This window comes from Rhamphochromis longiceps, linkage group LG12 (genome assembly GCF_057381845.1).
Source record: "Rhamphochromis longiceps isolate RC_006_pf linkage group LG12, R_longiceps_female_GT1.1, whole genome shotgun sequence".
NCBI lineage: Eukaryota > Metazoa > Chordata > Actinopteri > Cichliformes > Cichlidae > Rhamphochromis > Rhamphochromis longiceps.
In genome coordinates, this window is record NC_140568.1 from 18,285,506 (window position 1) to 18,305,349 (window position 19,844).

General features: G+C 42.4%; 1 protein-coding gene across 1 annotated transcript; it reads right to left on the reverse strand.

Annotated features, from left to right (window-relative positions):
- Positions 1-261: 261 nt before the first annotated feature.
- On the reverse strand, positions 262-15,460 carry lrrc75ba (leucine rich repeat containing 75Ba). The gene is made up of 4 exons (XM_085424997.1): positions 14,628-15,460; positions 11,746-11,874; positions 10,661-10,773; positions 262-2,606 (listed from the first exon to the last, which is right to left on the reverse strand). Exons 1-4 carry the CDS (start codon positions 14,907-14,909, stop codon positions 2,009-2,011), a joined length of 1,122 nt encoding a protein of 373 aa, XP_085281123.1. The 5' UTR covers positions 14,910-15,460; the 3' UTR covers positions 262-2,008.
- Positions 15,461-19,844: the final 4,384 nt, after the last annotated feature.

A 19,844-nucleotide genomic window follows, 5' to 3' on the forward strand; every position in this document is an offset into this window, starting at 1 on the left:
TTCAGGCATTTCACTGACAGCTCACCGCAGCGCAGATGATCTGCTGGCTGGGAAACAAGCACGACATTCCAATAACAAATCCCAAACAGCACGGGCTGAGCTGATTTCTTTGATTGCCCTATTTGCAGACTAATCTGCATAAATAAATAAATCTTCCTTTTGGGGGTCAGGTGCAGGCTCTTCTGGTGACCCAGATGTTCCAGCTGTTCGGTGTGTACTTTGACTGTTAAAATAAAACCCGACATCTGCTCTTAGTTTGAATTGGTTCATTTATTGGCAGTCAGTGTTGGGCATGAGACAGATACACAAAGGCTACAACAAGGAAGAGTTTGACATTGACACATGAAAACAAACTACAAACCAGGTGGACAGCCTTCTCCATCACTCCCAGTAAACATTCGACATGGAAAGAGGTGTCCGCTCTGACTGTGAACTACATTCACTGATCTATTTTCTGTTTTATTGCGTCGTCCCATCGGCCGCTTCCCTTTTTGCTCTATTGTTCAAGCTAACAGCGGGTCGCAGGGCTCAGTTTCATAGTCGTTATTGTAACTACTGAGTTGGACAAGTGACAAAACACCGAAACAATAACACAAATCATTACAGCAACAATCGGACAAATTACGGATACACACATATAACACACAGCAAACATTTATTATATATCTAGTGATGATTTTTTTAATGATTGCTTCAACAATCAGGAGCCGTCATTTCCCCGTCTGCAGGTATACTTTCAGCTCTCTGCTTCACTGCTTATAATCGATGTACACAGAGGCTATGCTATGGTGAAACTGAAATATATAAAAAAAAAATCAAACTGCCTTAAAGTGCATCGCAGTGTTTCGGTCAGTCTAACTTAAACATCATGTGCTACTACAAGCAGACTAGAACCAATAGATAACAGTCATGGCTGCGTCTGATTAGAAAACACAGGACCACTAAAGTACAGCATCAATAAATGGGAACGACAACATATCTGTAGAGACACACAGCAGTAGGAAAGGGCAGCTTGGACACTGCTCTGACTTAGTGGCCCGCATGAACAGCTGGCTGTGGTGTCACAAATGCACTGAAACACACAGTGGGGATGAGCACAACATCTCAATAATCACACAGAGAAGGGAATAAGAGCATTCGGGCGAGTACAAAAGCAATCAGTGACCGCTATCCATTGTTTGGTCCTACCTGTTGTCTTCTAAGATTGCTTTGTTCACCGAAAAGTGCACAAAAATAGCCTGTGGAAACACAACAGAGCCATGTTTTGTGTCCTCATTTACAACTACACAAGGGTGTGCGTGGGTATTCACAAGTGGACATTTGGAAAGGGGGGGAAAACGCAAAAAGTCGACCTAGCAGTTTTGCTGGGCGTCACGTGATGGGTCGTCGGCTGTATAGTCTGTTGAACTTGTGTCATAGCTTTTGTTGAGAGATTAACAGAGAACACACAATGTGGAGCTAGGCCCTGCCTGCCAGAGATAGACTCAGTCCTGGTAGAGAAACCCGGAGGGACCCACTGTTTCCAAACTGGCTCGAGTTCCTCTTCAGCTACCGCCGGGATGCTGCTCCTCCATCTGAGCAACTGATCTCAAACCTCCTCAAGATTGGCTTCTCAGCTGCCACTGTCACAGAGAGAAAGAGAGACAGAGAGAAAGAGAGACAGCAAGCGAGAAAGAGAGAGAGCACTGGTTTGTTAATCCTTCCGGCCCCCCCTCCAATGAAACCGCACCTCGTTCCCAAGAGCACCATCCACCAACACGGTAAGTCATGGCCGCTGCGGCTGTCGCTTCATTGTCACTATCTTGTGTGGGTTAACTCAGAGATGGTTAGGAATAGCTTGGTAGCTGTGTTGGGACAAGAAGTTCACAATGTGGGCACTGGTCTCCCTCATGTCTTGAGGGGTAACTGGGCTCGTGGTGTGAGGGCAAGAAGGCGAAGGAAGTAGCGGAGTGCTGTGGGACGACGTTTCAACCACAGTTGAAAGAACCTCGGAGACAAAATGACCCCATCACCTCTCACAGTAGTGAAGGGTAAAGTCTTTGGAGAGCTGCTTCTCCCCTAACCCCCAGGGCTCCAGCTCAAATTTGTCCCCCACATCAACCTCATCATCTTCATCTTCCTCCTCGTCCTCCTCATAGTGGCTGGGCTCTTCAATGGATGTCTCCAGGTGGTAGGAGTAGGGCTGACCCTCGGTGTACTCGTAGATCGTCGGCAGGCTGCTCTTTAGGCTGCAGCGCCGGCGCAATGCGACTAGCAGAGGCTGAGGCATGGTGAAAATGTCCATGTTGTTCCCTAGGTCGATCCAGGCCAGGCTGGCGAATTTCTTGGGGTCTTTGAGCATTTCGGTGAGGTCTTTGAGTATAGCCAGGGTGAGGCGGTTGCCATTGAGGGCTAAGGTGCTGAGTTTGGGCAGCGAGGCGAGGAAAGGCAAGAGAAACCTCAAATTTTCGTCAACAAGTTCGGTGAAGCTGATGTCTACAGCCACCACACTGTCTCTGTTGTTTTGGAGGTAGAAGGCGACTTGACGGACGTCCCGGGTCGAGAGGGGAATACCAGACAAGTCGACGGAGTCGCTGGACATTTTTTTCTGTAGGGTTGTCTTGAGACTGTTGGGAATATGAAGAGAAGAGAGTGGTATTACTTAGATGTCTCTTGCACATACACAGACAGAAATTGCTTTTGGCTGGAGGATGAAATGATCTTTGAATGATTCCCCGATTGATGAAAAAAACAAAGCAGTAGTTTTATGCTGTGTTTCCTGAGCTGTATAAAGGAGGGGGGTAACTGGTCCAGCTTGAGCGGAAGGCTGGTACAGAGACTCCAGCATGGGGATTTGCTAGTGTAAACAGAAGAGTCAAAACATCCGAGCGAACCAGCAGCTTGAGCTTAAAGCTATGTGGGCCAGAAGCACGGGGCTCCTTATAGTGCAAGGTCACAACCGTTTCCCCCTGCAGAGATAAATTATGAAGTGCTTTGGAGGAACTAATCTGAATAAATCTGGCCATTTCAGTTATGGGGAGGCTAAAGAAAGACATGACTTTGCCTCTTTTCTTTTGTTGGTCAGCGACGTGCCACCTGATAACAGATTTTGGTGCAATTGAGCAAAGGAGTATGGAATCACACAAAACGTCCCCAGTTTGCTACACATAACAGAATCTTCTCATGAGCCGTGGCTGACATGTTGTGTATGAATGTCTGTAACACATCATGATTAGGCCACAAAACATATGCCGCAGGAATGCAGCAATGAATAATGCGTCATTAATTCACACTGCTCGCCATTAATAAATTATCACGTCAGAATGACTATTCATGCAAATAGCTAACACTTAATAAATTACAAGCTAAATATGATCTCACCCATTAAGTAACCTGTATCATAATAACTGTGATTCTATTACAGAAAAGTGCTTTTTTGTTTGTTTGTTGTAGACAGCAGCTTTTGACAAGCCTCTTTGAGAGGGAAGAACATGCAATGTGAGTTTGAAGTAGCCAAAAACATTTAGCAGGTGATGAATAATGTCACAGATAAACGATCATGAGCTCATAAAGGAAAACTTGATATCAATCTTGTTTTTGGCTTCTGACTGTGGCTTGTCAGCATTACTCAGTACTGTATCTGTGGATCAGTGGTTCATGCAGCAACATGTAGATGTACACCTGCCAGCCAGGTTTCTCAAAGCACCTTATGTATGAGGACTTTCATAAAGGTCGACTGAGCGCAGTGGAAAACTGCAGTGAGTTTGGTGGCATAGAAATGAGTGCATTAACTCTGATACTGACAGACATTAATTGTTGGCAGATTGGTTTAATTTGCTCACATGAACATACACTGATCTGACTACAGTGACTTTACAACACCTGCTATAAACAAGGCAGACAAACATTGTTTAAGCTCAGCAGATGCTTTAACAGGATTATAGCATGTTTGAAAAGTTCAGTCCCTCTGCCTGATTTTTCTGTCTTTAAAGGGGATTTCTGAGTTGAAATTCAATCAGGGAAGCTTTAAATGATTACTTTTCTGCCCAGGATTTCTATCTGTTTCAGTGCATACTCGGTATAACCCCTGGAATATCTTCGAAATCCTTTCAGGACATTGCATAATGAAAGCACGATTTGAAGCTGAATCTAAATATAGGCGATATTATGATCCCTTTCTGCAGCTAGCATTCGTGCCGAAAACATTTCTGAATTACTTGCACGCTCCTTTGCCCCTTTGTTTGCAGTCCCTTACATTTACAAGCGCCCGACTCCTCACTCACCTCCTCACCCCAGCCCTAGAGGAGGCAGTGTGTTTAACTTGAGCTGTTACTGAAGTGGCCTCCAAGCTGATTTGGTGTCAGAGTGAATTAAAGCATTCCCAGCGCCCTTGCGACTTACTGTGACATGCACCTGTCACTTGTTATGCACCCAAGTGGTTTTTTTTTGTGGTGCTGAAAATGGATGTGCCCTCAGCAGCATGCACAGCTCCTTTTTTTTAAAAGCAGGTGATGGGCTGATGATCAAATAACTCGTGAAAACCCCCCCAAAATCTGCAGATATCACCAGGATTTAAAAAGAAGTTTTAATCAGGTGCAGAGGACAAGAAATATGCCAAGCATGCTGCACTTCTATCAGACTCTTGTGAGCCAGAGTTCTTTCTCTCTCTTCTGTCTCTCGCATCCTTTTTTACATGACAGAAACCTCATTTTAACCAGAGGCACAAAGGTCCTAATGGCCGTGGCAGAGGCTTCGCTCCAGGTGTGAATAGGTTTTGATCACGCAGCTCCTTCCTTTTCAGACAGGCTTTTGAGCCCAGTCTGCACAAAAAAAGTATGTCTGAGGCATACACACTGGAAGCTTCTTACATCCTGCGTCAAGATCTGATACCACAAAACATGAGCGCTACTGATAACTTTGAGTAGATGGTTTTTCTTGTGAATTTTACATCCAAGAACATGAATATCAGGGCTCAGTTTAAATTAAGAAACAGTGCAGAGGTATGATGCTGGATATCTGTGGCTAAGTAGATGCCCAAAGAAATAATAATTATACACTGAATCCAGTAAGGACTTACAGTAATGACATCAGCCTTTAATAACAATGCATATTTACAAACAAGCAACCTAATAAACACCCTTTACATAGTTAAGAAATCAATTAATTTTACATTGTGGTGCCATATATTAAGTATTCCCACCAAGAGTGCACCGCTTGTCTCTACGTGTGGCTCATCAGTCTCCAAGTGTCAGCGATTTAATCCAACGAGGCCGCGTTCTAATTCAGTAAGCACAAATCAAATCGCTGTTGGGATTTAATAAAGTAAATATTCATTCTAAAGCTTGCTGAGTAGAAGTGAGATTGTATATATATATTTTTTTAAATTAAGAAACAGTTTTTTCTAAACATGCAGTTCAGTTTCCTCCTCATCTCCCCTCTGGGCTGTTATTGCATTACTCACGCCATTTTGTCTTTTTTGTCGAGTCATTTACGTTCAAACTTTTCTCTATTATTCATCTCAGTCCTCTGGTGGGTAAAGCCCATCTGCACGAGATGAGCAGTCTCGTCACACCTGCTCCCTGATGTCACGTATATTTTCCACTGCACGCTCATCATAAAGACGTACAGATGAGGTCGGCGTGCACTACAGATAGAAATCACACGCACATAATCCCTCTCAGCACTGCATTGTCCTTCATGCTGCAGGGTATTCAACCTCACACTTCACAATCCGTATCGCTAAAGGCAGTTCCCTCCCATGCACCAATCAGCCGCAACATTAAAGCCACTGACAGGGAAAGTGGATAACTCTGAATAGCTTGTTGCAGTGTAATGGACTGCTGTAAAATGCTGGATCCTGGCGTTTATGTGGACATTATTTTGACATATACTGCCTACCTAACATCCCTATAGACTTGGCTGACACCCGTCCATACAAGCCCCAAGCAAGTACTTGAGGGAACTTGTGGTGCTTTTGAGGATCCTTTAATGACCATACAACACAGATTAAGCCTAAAAACTATATGATAGTTCAGGTTATTCTGTTTCTGAGTGTTAGGTGAGAAAACAAAAGCAAATTATTAAGTCACGTAAAGCTTATGGGAAAGAAAAACACTTCTGTAAAAGTCAAAAAAGAGAAAAGGTCACAAAAAGTGTCTGCAAATTTTATACTGACATGAATTTAGCCTTAAGGTGAGAGCACTTCAGTAGCGTATCTGGGTCACTGCATCCATCAAGCCCATTTTTTTTCATTGCACTTGGAAAAACAAAACCAAGGAAAGTTTTCTAGCCAATCCTAAATAAACTAATTAGATTAGATTGAGATTAATGGGATTACTGAGTTTCAGATATTAATTCAGTGTGGCATTTCAGTCACACAAGTGTGTACAGTACTTAGAGGACTGCGTGTGCCGCACTAATGCTAGATAATGAAGGGATGAACAGTCCCGTGGCATTAAAAAGGACTGAGCTGTTTCTGTTTCCTCTGAGTGGAGAGAAACCCCACAGAAATGGATTTGTTGCTTTTTTTAAAAATTTTATTTCTTGCACAGAGGAGCCAGGCTGTCTGCAGCTGAACAAAGATGGAAGAGAAAGGGAATATAAATCCACTCTAAATTTGTATTTGTGACACACTTTCTTTGGTTTATTTGCTCTGTAAATGTAGACCAATAAAACCTTATTTGACAAAGGATAGACTTGGAATTTCTACAAAAATGCTCTTATGGTTGTGTGATAGTTATAAAGTTACAGCCAAGAACACAAGCAGCGGCCTAGCTGCACCTCTGAAGTTCACTTTTTTAAAAACAAAATATGATGTTTTTGTTTAATTATTGACAAAAAACACGGTTCTAATGTTTTATTACACTCAAAGTTGATAGACTGTTTATAAAAGATGGACATAGTAATAAGTTTGTCTCCTACTGGTTTCTGTTGCCTTAGGTTTAGCACTCGACTTCGGACAAGAGAGTGATATTGTAGTGTGAATGTGTGTGTGAATGGGTGAATGACTGAATGTAGTGTGAAGCGCTTTGGGGTCCTTAGGGACTAGAAAAGCGCTATACAAATGCAGGCCATTTAGAGCTGCCAGCTTAAGCCACAGACTGTATATGAAAGATGGACATAGCTACTGTGAAAAAGCCGAGGGTTTTCGCCTACGTCATCTGTGTGTTTAAAATCAGATGTAAGCAAGCGGCAGATTTGAATGAGAAGCCAAGAGACACTGGATAGTTACAGTATAGGCTAGCAACTTAATAATCACACATATCCTGCTTTAACCTTCTTTTTGACTCTAATGTGGAACATGATTTACATGATGAACATTAGATTATAATTATAATCAAGAAGACTTATAACTAGTAAGAACCAGGGAGTCAAAAGGTAATTTTTCCTTAGACATCTCTACAGCTGCACTAAAAAAAATCAGTTGTTGAATGAACACAATTTAATCATGGCACCTTTTTCCACGTGACTTAACCAAGTACAATAACCCATTTTTGACCATGTCAAACCAACACATTTGGCATTTGGTGGTTTAATGTAATCAGATTACGTTGGATCAACGTAGTATACTTGGAATTACTTGAAGTGATTTAAATAAGTATGTAGAGTGAAATTTGTTTTAATTTATTCTACACAAGTTAAAAACTTTAGGAAAACACAATGAAATCTTGTTGTTTGAACAACTACTTTGTTAATCAAGGCAATTACTGCTAGTCTTGCTTAATGAACCAATATGGGGGTTGATGATTTCATAGAGACAAACAACCATTTGCTCTTACATTCATGGGTAACTTAGAATCACCAATTAACCTAACTCTAATAACACACTGCAAACCAGCCAGATGTGGATTTGAACCCAGGCCCTTCTTGCTGTGAGGCAACAGCACTAACCATCACGCCACAAAACTGTCAAGCCAGGCTTAACAAAACTAGGAAAGCTATGATTACAAGGCTTGATACAGAATTCTCCGTACGTTTTTGTCCTTGACAGGTTAAACCACAATAAATAGCGATAGCACATACATGGTGTGGGTATAGTTGTCTGGCTCTTAAAACTCCAGCGATTTTCCTGCAGTTTGAGATCTAATGTGATCTTGTGATCAACTAACAACTAACCACTCTTACTAGATTATCATGTCATCTCAACAAGAACAAATTAAGTCCTACCTCAAAGCACACTGTGCGCTGTCAATCTTACGTGCTGCACAATAATGTTTAATATTTAGTATTTACTGTTATATTCCCATATGTCATCGTGATGTTGTTTATTCTTTTGCTCTCGTTTTCTTCTGCTTGTTTTCTTTTTTCATTCTCAACAGGTGAAATTAATAAAAAAAAACAAAAACAAAAAAAGAACAAATTAAGTTGCTGAATTTCATGCAGATGCTACATGATTTAATTACGTTCACCATAGAAACATGAAATTATTTAGTACATGTAACAACCATCCAATTTCTTTTTTTTTGAGTGTGGACTTCTTTTAGTAACAAGAGGAGTCGCCTCCTGCTGACCTTTAGAAAGAATGCAGGTTTAGCCAATGTTTTTGTATTGGCTAAACCTTGGCTAAATTCGTTTTTGAGGGGGTGGTGGGGTTGGTTCTTTTTACAGTTTATAGCCAACGATGACTAGTCGGCTTGGATAGCATGGCACATATAATTGACTGTATCTGTACTCAATGAACTGGACAAACCAAATTCGACTCTCTTGTGTGACTGAAACTCGACGATACAGCACCCAGTTGTCACTCAAAGCTGCCATTCCCTAAAAGCACTACTTTCTTCTTCTGGCCACAACAATAATGTAATAATATATATTTTCTGTACCTACAAGACAAGTAATTACAACACAAGCACAAAATTATGCCACACAGTATAATACATACTTTAGTTACTGTAAAAAAAATATTCACAAGCTTTAAGTTATATAAGAAATCTTCACCTTTTAGTTTTCAACAAAAGCAAAATAGCTACTAACGTTTTGTAGATATGTGACTGTTTCCGGTCACAAAGGCCTAGAGACTGGATTGTGACAATTTAGCAACCACTAGTAATGAGGGGAAAAATATTTATTCCCTGACCTGCTGGTGAGTGGTGCCTGACAGTTGATGGGAAATTGATTGGATACATGAAGGGTTTTGGTACATGACCATCTTTACAACCGATCTTATCCAGCGACAGCCAGCAACCAGTTGCAATTTACTTGGGGAATACACATGTTTTCCTATTGGTCAATGGTTGTATTACAGCTCAGTGTTGGACAGCTCTTGTTCAAAGTGCACATAATTTTTTTTAATGTACTAGGCTTTGTTTATGCAAAAGTGTCAAAAATGAAAAAGAGTGGCTATGGAGACTAAGTCACTTTTTACTTTACATCTCAGAGGAAAAAATGAATTATATGGTTTGATTTTTGTGAGCTTCACAGATGCTAGCAGATGTCCTAAATATATCTAACAAAGTCAATCTTTGTGCCTAATTTTAGTAGTTATTCCAGGCTAAGCTAATTGCTAAGCTAAACTGCTAGCAGAGTTCCCAAGAGGCAATGCAAGTTACTCTAAATGACCTTATAAATATTTGAATCAGAAATAAAATGACGAGTTAAGCTCTTAACTGGAAAAAGTAGGCTATCTCCAAAAACTTAAGTTTGGGAGGTGAACTTCCTTTTCACAGTCAGCAGCAGACTGGACCTGTCTCATCTCTGTCTAGCCTTGACAGGTATTTGTTCATGAACACAACAGCAGGCGAAGCTGTCAGAGCTCACAACACCTGCTGTATTAATATTCTGTTTTAGGGTGGATTTCTTGTTTTAATGATTCATGTTGTTCCTGCTGTCTCAGCCAGTGTCACACCGTCTCACTGCAGGTTTATGAAGCCAACAACAAGACTAAGTGAAAAAGAGCTATCGGAATTTAGCGACTGTATGATTCCACACATTTTCAGAGAAGCTGTCAGTTTCAGTAAAGTCGTGTTTTTTTCCTCTTCCGAGCTGAAATAAATGTCCGTGAGGACAACAAAGCCCTGCCTGTGCAGCTAAACAGTGAAATGTCTGATCTACATAAGCTTTTCTTCCAGTTTTTGCGTGTCACCTCTGAATGACTCGCAATAAACCCGTCTGATCTCGCTGAGCTCACATCGTCTCGTTTTCAGCCCTCAGATTGTTTTCATCTCTTTAAAATTAATCCATTATTTGCAGTGTGTAGTCAGATGTAGAATAAGCAATTACACGAGAAACAATTATGATAGGCTTTTTCTGTTCATGAATAGGATTACCAAGTAACACCTAGACACAAAAAATTTTGTTTGTGTTATTTGTGTGCAACCTAATTCTCTATTCATCATTTGCACATCAAAAGCAATGCACTTTTTCATGAAAATAGCTACAATTACATTTTAGCACAACCCTCCCAGCTTTTTTTGGCATACAGATGACACGTTTGCTGCCACTTTTGAAGAGCGAAACGCCAGTAGCGATGCAAATCCACCGCACGGTCCTCTCAGATATGATTGACAGCTGTGGTTATTCTTAACGTTTCTATCAGGTCAGCCCATGGCCAGCTCCGTCGTATTTCAGTGTCGGGTACAAAGATGAAAATCTCTACTGCTCGACATGGAGCCGAGCCCTGTTCTCTGTTGTGTGTGCGGCGGCTGACTTATTACAGACTGAATGTCTGGACAGAAGGGCTTACCAGGCCTGGGATTTCCGTCTGGACATGCTCTGCCTCAACCACTTTGAGTGTGGGGTCAGGTGATAGATCAGCTGTCTGCAAATCTTATCAGAAGACTTTATGGTGTCTGCATCCTGTAGACGAGGACAGAAAGAGTGCTGATAAAGGAACACAGAGCATGAGAGTAATAGTACTAAGGCAGCAGCTTTTTCTGCCCGTGGAAGTAAAAGAGAAAAACAGTTCTTTGCAGCTCTTTATACCTCTCAAGGTTTTAAATCCTGCCAAGTTTCCTCGATTCTTTTTTTTTTTTTTTACACTCATCAACCTGTAGCTCCACCATATTTCACCTGAACAGAAATATTAATGGTTTATTATTATTCTTGAAGCCTTGAGCTACTCCTGAACAAAACACAATTTAACTGACTTGCTGGAGCAAGAAAATCTAATCACATGCAGCATGCACTGGGAAGCAAAACACAGGAAGTAGTAAGCAGAGGTGAGATACAGCAGCTACTGATAAACCCAGATAATTTCAATGTATTAATCATGCTGTGGCTCCTGGTGACCACTGCCTACATAATAATAATAATAATAATAATAATAATCATCATCATCATCATCATCATCATCATCATCATCATCATAATAATAAAAATAAAAATAATAATAATGATTCAGTTTTCATCTTTGATTTTTCAGACAGGCTGAATTACACATTCCCATCTGTACATAAAATTCAACCTTATTCTGTTTCAAGGTGCTATTTTGATTTATTCAATCTTGCTGGCACTGTCAGGTCACTCCAGCTTTATGAGTTTCAGGTATGAAAAATTTAACAAACTGCATTAAGCGGTTTTCCAGGATTCTTACTGAGCAGCTATTTCTAGCTCCTCGAGAGTAACATGTGTCGGCGGAATTTCTTTCGAGCATCTGTCTGTAGGAATGTCAATAACATCCTCGGATGAGATTTTCTTAAGAAGACAGCGATTCACAAACGGAATTCATAAGGGAAATGTTCTTAGGAGAAAGCTTTCCTTTGCAGAGTGCTAACACCAAGCTTGTCAGGGAAACACAAAAACACACAGAAAAAAGGAAAGAAACCTGACCTTCTTAGGACACTGCATCTCTCGAGCCAGACTGAGCAGCAGCTCGTGTGAGATGGGATCCACTAGATTGAGGAAGGCAGCGTTTTTGTACAAGATGTCGTTGAGCGATGTGCCTTCTAAACCCAGATCCTACCAGAGAAGACAAGATAACAAAAAAGAATCACAAACCCAGCAAGATGCAGTTGCAGAAATACACAATTAGGGGTCTAAGAATGTTGATTTAGTCCGACAAACAGGTCCCTACTGTGTCAAGGGCATCGTGACTCCTAATGGAAAGATAAAAGAAGCGTTTTGTTTTAAATATTCATTAAAGAAGACAGGCTGCGTTTTCATCTACAGTAGCAAAGTGAAATGTAAGTGGGGGGGAGTCACTGGGGAGAGGCTGTGTTTGGACATATCACCCCTCGGTGGCACTTATCCACAGGGCATATCTTGACATACCATAGTGCTTACTGTTTGCAGAAAGCAACCCATGCCTGACTCTCTCTGACCTCATGTTAATACCTCAGATCAAACCTCTGATTTCTACATGCTCTACTTTCATTGGTTGTTTAAAACTTGGGGAAAAAACAACTCAACCCAATAACTTTCAAATGCATTTAATATCTCAGTGCACATGCATCTATTTTTCCTCATTTATAATTCTCTTCTTGCCGTGGCACTTCAATATGTTAGAGTTTGAATACATTTCATTTGTGCTGCACGTAAATACATCTGCAAAGAGGTCAGAACTGACAGCTGTCACGGCAGCTTGCACGCAGTTATGATGAATCCGAGAGGATCTGCGGTGAAAAAAAGAAATCAAACCAACTAAAAAGAGGAGATGTCAGATGACCTTTCGAGAGTGATGAGACAAGCAGCAGTCAGCGGTGCTGCTGTGCGCGCTGAACCATACCAACTCGCCTTCATCCACATGTCCATCCTCAAGGTCCTAATGAGCCAATCTATGATGGCGAGCACTTGTGCAGCCCATGCAAGTTTAATGAGAAAAGAAAGCCATTGAGACACTACATACGGTACGCACACACCTGCGCGCATGCACACACATTCAGACACATCCGCTTTTTTTCCTTCCTTAAACACAATCTGCATTGATTGTAAAAGACAGTTGGAGTGGGAGGCTTGCAGCTCCACATTCCTGGCAGTCCTTTTAACAAGGGTGGCAGTAAACACAGACTGAACCCAAAGCATGGGAGAAGCTGCTTTTGCTCTTCTAAGAAAGACTTCTAAGAAAGAGAAGGTGTAAAAATATCTCCCTTCAGTGTTCATGCCTGATCAACTGTCACGTGCGAGTGTGAAACCAAGCCTGGATCCGTCCTCATATCTGCAACGAAGCTCAGATCTCTTTCTTATCTGCGGCAGAGCTCGCTGTTACACACCAATTAAATCTGCAGCTAATTCTGAGAACAGAATCTCGTCAATATCTGCTGCAAACTCTGCAAGAAAAAAAAAAAGATAAAGTGAGGATCATTTAATAAAAGTAGAGCTCATTTAGGGGAAAGTGAGCCTCCCGTCCCCTGTGATGTGGCTGTCATGGAGCCTGGCCAGGCCAGTTTATCTCCTTGGCTTGATTAAGGAGGTTCCACTCTCTCCTGTGTCAAGGCTTCAGAGTAATTAACACCGGACAGCTAAAAGACAGAGGAAAGCCCTAAGGGCAAGCAAACAAATGAGATCACTTAGGATATTGCTGTATCTTTGATGTGTCCACATATCCTTTCATGCGTGTTTTACACATTTGCCAAAGCAGGCGAGAAGAGGCTTTAAAGAAGCCCTTTGATTAAGATCCTGTATGGTGGAGTGTAGGACATTTGAGGTCATGTGTAGAAAACTCGTCCTACTTAATTTTGCAAAAACTACATCAAATCATCGCACTGAGTGTGTTCTTAGCTTTATGATGATGCATTTTAGAGGTAATTGATTTAGTTTCCTCAATTCATTTTAAAATGACAAAAATACCAAATCTTCACATGACTATAGGCACACACACACTAGAATATTTACAAAAATAAATAAATAAGGAAAGCAATGACAGTGGCCTAGATTTTCATTTCTTTAGGTAAGAGTTAATAAAACCTTTTGAAGTGGAATAATATTTTGTATTGGTGAACACAAGACTTCAGGGCTCTCATTGTTGCTGCTGGAGCACAGGCCATTACAGTGAGAGAGAGAGACATTAAGAGTGGGGAGTGATGGAGGTGCTAGGTCGCTCTAATGGGCACATTAGAACAGCCTAAGGAAAAGGTGAAACTCTGGCTTTAGAAGAGAAGGGAAACAAGGACAAATGCAGACAGGGATGGAGATTTATTTGTGCTCTGCATTTCAGGAAATATCCAGAACCATCAGGAGAAAATCAAATTTGAGGTAATGCGATGACACAGTGTGGAGTTTGAACATTTCCTCATTTGGTGGGTAGGTAATCCTATCAAATCTAATGTCAACACTGAGCACGTTTAGCCACAGTGAGAGAGAGTGGTGAGTCACGTGCTGTGTCTGCCAATGAAACACTGTGTCACAGGTACAGTGCTCTGCCAGTGGCCTACTTTCCATAAAAAACAAATGCTTCAGGAGGAAGTGGCCAAAGGAGTGAGCCCACACACGCGTGTAGTAACCGCAAAGGGAAATGAACGAATAATGTGGGCTTAGGTCAGAGGTCAGAGGCCGTTACAGAAAATGCTGGAGAACACTACAGTGCACCTGTGCCACCGCTACATTTTGGATATGCATGCAAAAGACTCATTCACGCACGTACAGTCCCTCGCCGCTCTCTGTGAGATGGGAAAACAATGCATGCCCGCATCAACACCACAGCAGGCTTTAGGGCAGCGCTGCTGTTGGCAAACAACGTCCGACTTCACCATGCCCTGTGCAGGTTTCTTCCTTACCTTCCTCAGTAATTTGAGCACGTCGGTCGCCTGGTCTATCCTGCGGTCACGGAGCAGCTTCTGGATCTCTTTGATCCACGCCACTCTCCTCATGTACGGGCTGTGGTTAGTCCTTCGCAGCATTCCAGGCAGTTTGTCTGATTTGAGCATCAGCGCAAACAGAAAGTCCCCGCCGCCCCGACCTCCCCTCTCGCTCTCTCCGGCGCTGTTCAGGAGCTTGCGTCGCCTTTTGGAGAAATTCTCGTTGTCCAAGCTGCTCTGCCTGCTCAGTCTGGAGCCCATGGTGTTGTTGTTGTTTGTTGGCTTGTTTCTTTCTCTTTTTTTTTGACACAGTCAGACAGCACCACTACCAAAAGGACAATCCCATGACGAGCTCCAGTTGCCCGTTTCCAGCAGATGCTCCTAAGTGGATGGTAGAGAAAAAAAAAACAAAAAACAACAGCGTCGTGTTGTCTGGCTCTGCGACTGGCTGTCAGATGGCTGGGGATCCGGTACAGAGCCACATAATATCCTAGAACGCTCTAAACGATCATCGTTGCCTCGTGCACCCGTCACGCGTTAGTATATCTCGCTTTGTTTTTCTCCTCCGTCGCCGCCACTGTGCGCTACGTGCGCCAGGCTCAGATGATGATGATGATGCTCCGGCTGCTTCATCCTCCGGTCGTGTCTGCTTTTACGCTGCTGTTTAGATTTGTGCAACGTGGAGAGTCCGACCAATCGCAGCATCTGGTGCCTGCTGCGCGTCTCTCCTCCCAGCCATAAACCCCCCTCAGCCCTCTCCCTCTCCTCCCCGTGCAGCTGCAAAAAGGGGAATCAACTCACAAGAATATTCAGCACGTGATACCAATGTAAGCAAAAGAATCGTTGAAAGAAAGGGATTTTTTAAAAATGCTCTGAATGTGCCACTTTCAGTTTGATTTTTTTTTCTCTTAGGGGGGTCTTCGGTTTATCTTCCAGAAGACCTGAAAGTTTGTCTTTTAGCTCCAGATTCTCAAGTACGTGCTTCGCCATGGGCCCCGGTATAAATCTGAAATTTCTCTTTTGGCAGTCTTGTTGTTGTTCAGCCTTTGCATGAGCTGTCAGCTCCTGTTTGCATCAATCACAGCTTCACTAAGTCACAGAATTCACTGAAAAATGTCCACATCTCGTCTTTTTGTCACATTGCCATCTCTCTTTATTTATTTCCACGGAGGTCGGTGAATGGGGGGCCCCTGAGGTGCAGCCAGCGACATAATAGACAGCTCTCAGTTATTTCAGCCCCCATCCACACCTATTCTATTTGTAGCCCAGCTCCCATCATTGTGGCTTTAAGGACTTTGAGCCTGACTTGACCTTATTTGCTCTCATGATTCAGGCTCACTCTTGTTTAGTGGAGAGCACAGCGCTGTGATCTGTTGTCTAATAATTATTTTCCCTGGCTCTGGACCGGCCCAGCTGCATATTTTTTTTAGAGGTTGTAATTATGATTGACCAGTGCCCTTAATTTAATGCAGCATCCTCACGGCACTGACTTGTTTTGTCAGATCCTTGACTCTCGGAGCAATGCCGGTAAAGCGACCCAATTGAACAGCTTGCTCTAAATGCTGCTTTCCTGTTTCAGGTTTGCAAAGTTTTTGTGACAAGAGAATTAAATCTGCACCTAGAAACAGTTAATGGACATTAAAAAAAGATTCTCAACCCAGTGGCCAACTTTTGGTGGGGTCTGGTGATGATTAAGGTGCACAGATTCTGTTTGATTTACATATCGCAGGGAGCACTACTCTGTCAGCTTTATTATATCCTGTGTGATTGCAGCTTCACAGTGGCAGCAGGGTTATCGCTGTTTGAAAGAGACTCACATTTAACAGGCAGAGAGGGTCTAATGGGACAAATTAATGAGTACACATACATACATTTTTATTACTATTTTAAAGCTCTTCTAAGCTTTGCATCAGCCCATTATCTACAATATGGGGAATTCTCTTATTGTAATATTCAGTATTTGTTGTCCTTTTCTGTCTTGACAAGCCAAAGCACGTTAATCTATAACTGTTCTACCTGAAGATGTTTATGAACTGCAGGTTAATTGATATCAACATGATGTAGCACGACAAATGAAATAGTAAAAAAAACCCAAAAAAACAAAAAACAGGTCATGGTCAAAATAGCAAAGAAATCACGCAGCCCAAGAGGATAACAGTGAAACAGTGATGTCATTTGCTTGCCCCCAAGCAGCTTAGTGGTTAGGATGCTGACTCTGAGTAGCAACCATTTTTCTGGGGTTGGCAAAACTGAGCTTTTGTTCTGCTGTTGAATCCGTGTAGACTCAATAGTAATGTTCTATTGTGGCCGTTTACTACTGTCACATCTAATTATATTATGATGACTCATATATAATAAGCAATTTCTTCTTCTTCTGGCCTCTTCTCCTATAGATCACCACAGTGAACATTAGCCTCCATCACGCCCTATCCCCAGCATCGTCCTCTGTCACACCAACCCTCTGCATGTCCTTCATTTCTTAGTGGTCTCTCTCTTTTCCTCTTGCCCGACAGCTCCATCTCGGACACACTTTGTCCAATATATTCACTATCCCTCCTTTGCACAAGTCCAAGCCATCTCAGCCTTGCCGCTCTGATTTTATCTCCAAGCTGCTCAGCCTGAGCTCTCTCTGATATTCTAATCCCATCCATTTTCGTCACACCCCAAGAAATCTTCAGCATCTTCAGCTTTGCCTTCTCTCTTTTTGTCAGTGCCACTGTCTCCAAACCAAACATCATAGCACGTCTCACTACCGTATAGTTTCCCTTTCATGCTTGCTGCTGTTCCTCTGTCACATATCACCCCTGTCACTAATCTCCACCCTACCTCTACTCTCATCTTCCCCTCTCTTGTGCTTTGGATGGTTGAACCCAGGTATTTAAACTCATCCACCTTCATAACCCTTACTCCTTGCAGCTTCACTGTTACACTTGTCTCCCTCACATTCACACAAATGTATTGTTTCTTGCTTCGTTCCTCTTCTCTCCAGAGTATACCTCCACATCTCCAGGCTCTCTTGCACCTGTTCCCTGCTCTCACTACAGATCACAAAGCTGTCTGCAAGCATCACAGTCCATTTAGACTCCTGCCTGACCTCATCTGTCAGCCTGCCCATCAGCACTCCAAACAAGAAGGGTCTTAGAGTCAATTCTTGATAAAATCTCACTCCCACCTTTCAGTCTTATTGCACACCTCACCCTACGATCCCTGTCCTCATACATATATCCAAAAACAGCTGCTGTAGAAAAAATGTAACTCCAGTTCTCTTAATTTGTGCACATACCACCGATCAGGTTTCACTGTTGTTGTGTGGGCCTATTAAAGTAGTGGCTGTGGCCTTCAGTTTTCCCACTCCACCTAGCAGCGATACCGTCACTTCAAATTGCACCCCTTGGCCTATAACTCACAAAATCAGTCAAAAATCCCCCCAACACTGCACACTGTGTTAAATTTGACCCGTTCATGTACACTGTAAGAGGTTGCAAACAAAAAAAGACTGGGTGGCCTCTGTTCTCCCTCATTTGTACAGTGCTGCTATGACAGAAGCAGCTTAGCTACCAACTCCTAATTGCAGCACACATCCCAGAGCCTGTCTGTGGCGTCCCTATCATTAAAAGGAGCGCAGCCGGCCATAAAAACACATTACATCACCTTTCTGCTCTCCATGTTTCTGCAGGCTGCGTTTCACCTGTCGCCGAGGAACAACAGCAGCGTGTGATCAGATCTGCTGCTGCGTATACAGGAATAAACAAGCCTCCCTCTTTATTGTACGAAAAACAACTGGAGGGAAACATGGTGGGTAGTGTGAGTGCATCGCTCCCATCAAAGTCAAAACGAAACCTATAAGCCTCTAAGCTGACGGATAAAAATATGAAAAGAGCTCCAGCTGATATTTCACACAACAACTCCGGTGCAGTGACAGTGCTGTTCGCATTAAAACTGAAGGAAGCACTGTGATCTGTAACTAAACAGAAATATAATTGCTCTCTTCTGCTATAAATCAGCTCTGCCTGCTGAACAAACTCCCCTCTCTTGGGGTGGCTCTGAACATGGGAGATCCAGAACAGGATATAGTAATTAGATTTAGAGACAATCATAGCAGCAGCAGCAGCAGCAGACCACAGGCTCCTTTGACAGCACTTTATCAGTGTGGCCCAGCAACAGGAGTGCACGCTGGATTAGCTGAGGTACCACAGAAGGGTATTTGCTGTTCTGCAGCTACCGTCACCGACGCTGCCAGCTTGGACTTGTGCTCCCGGGCGAAGGCGAAGGCATCTTAATCAGTCTGAGGACGCCTGCAGAAAAAGCCAAATAGAATGTGACACGGTTACTGAGCATGGCAACGCTGCTGGCCGAGCCAATCACACAGAGCCCCGAGTCAGAGCTGAATGCTGCTTGCATCTGTAAACAGATCACTCTCACCTTCACTTTGTCAAACCTGGCATATTGATATCCGAGTGAAATGGAAAGTTATAGAGCACCAGAAAGACAAACTTGAGAGCTTCACTCCAAAGTGATCAGTGATGCGAAGAGCAGTTGTTGTTTGGAGAGAGAAATATGATGGAAATAATAGATTGCAGCACCTAAATTCAGATTTTTTTTTAAAGAATTGAATGTGGATGTCTGGAAATGTGTTTTTTTTTCTGTCAGAATTTTGAACCTTATTGTTTTTCTTCCAACATCCCCAAGAGCTAACACACACACAGTAGGCACTCCAGAAAGCTTTGATGGTGATTGCTTTCCACCTCTCATCTTCCTCTATGCTTTTTTTTCTCTCTCTCCATATATATACACATTTCTTTTTCTTCTTCTTAATAAAAAAACAAACAAAAAAAAAACAGCATTGCTCATATGAAAGGACTGCTCATCAGAATCACAGTGTGACACCCGAGCGAAGTCACACCTTCAAACCAAGATGACACAGCACACATCAGCGGAGACTTTAGTTAGTTATATAAAACACTGTCATTATTGCTAAGGCTCAGTAAGAGTCAGGTCATTCCTTCTGTTCTGTCCAGCATTTCCAATGAGTCTGTGAAACAAACAAACCAAAGGTGAGTGAAATAAAAATGTGGTGTTCTTTTTGCTTCAGATTGTTAAACATATGTAAATGTTTGGCTCCCAATTAAAAAATAATGATAGGCGATGTCTGGAGGAGAAGACTGTTGCTTCTGAGCTGAAGAATCCGGTGTCTTT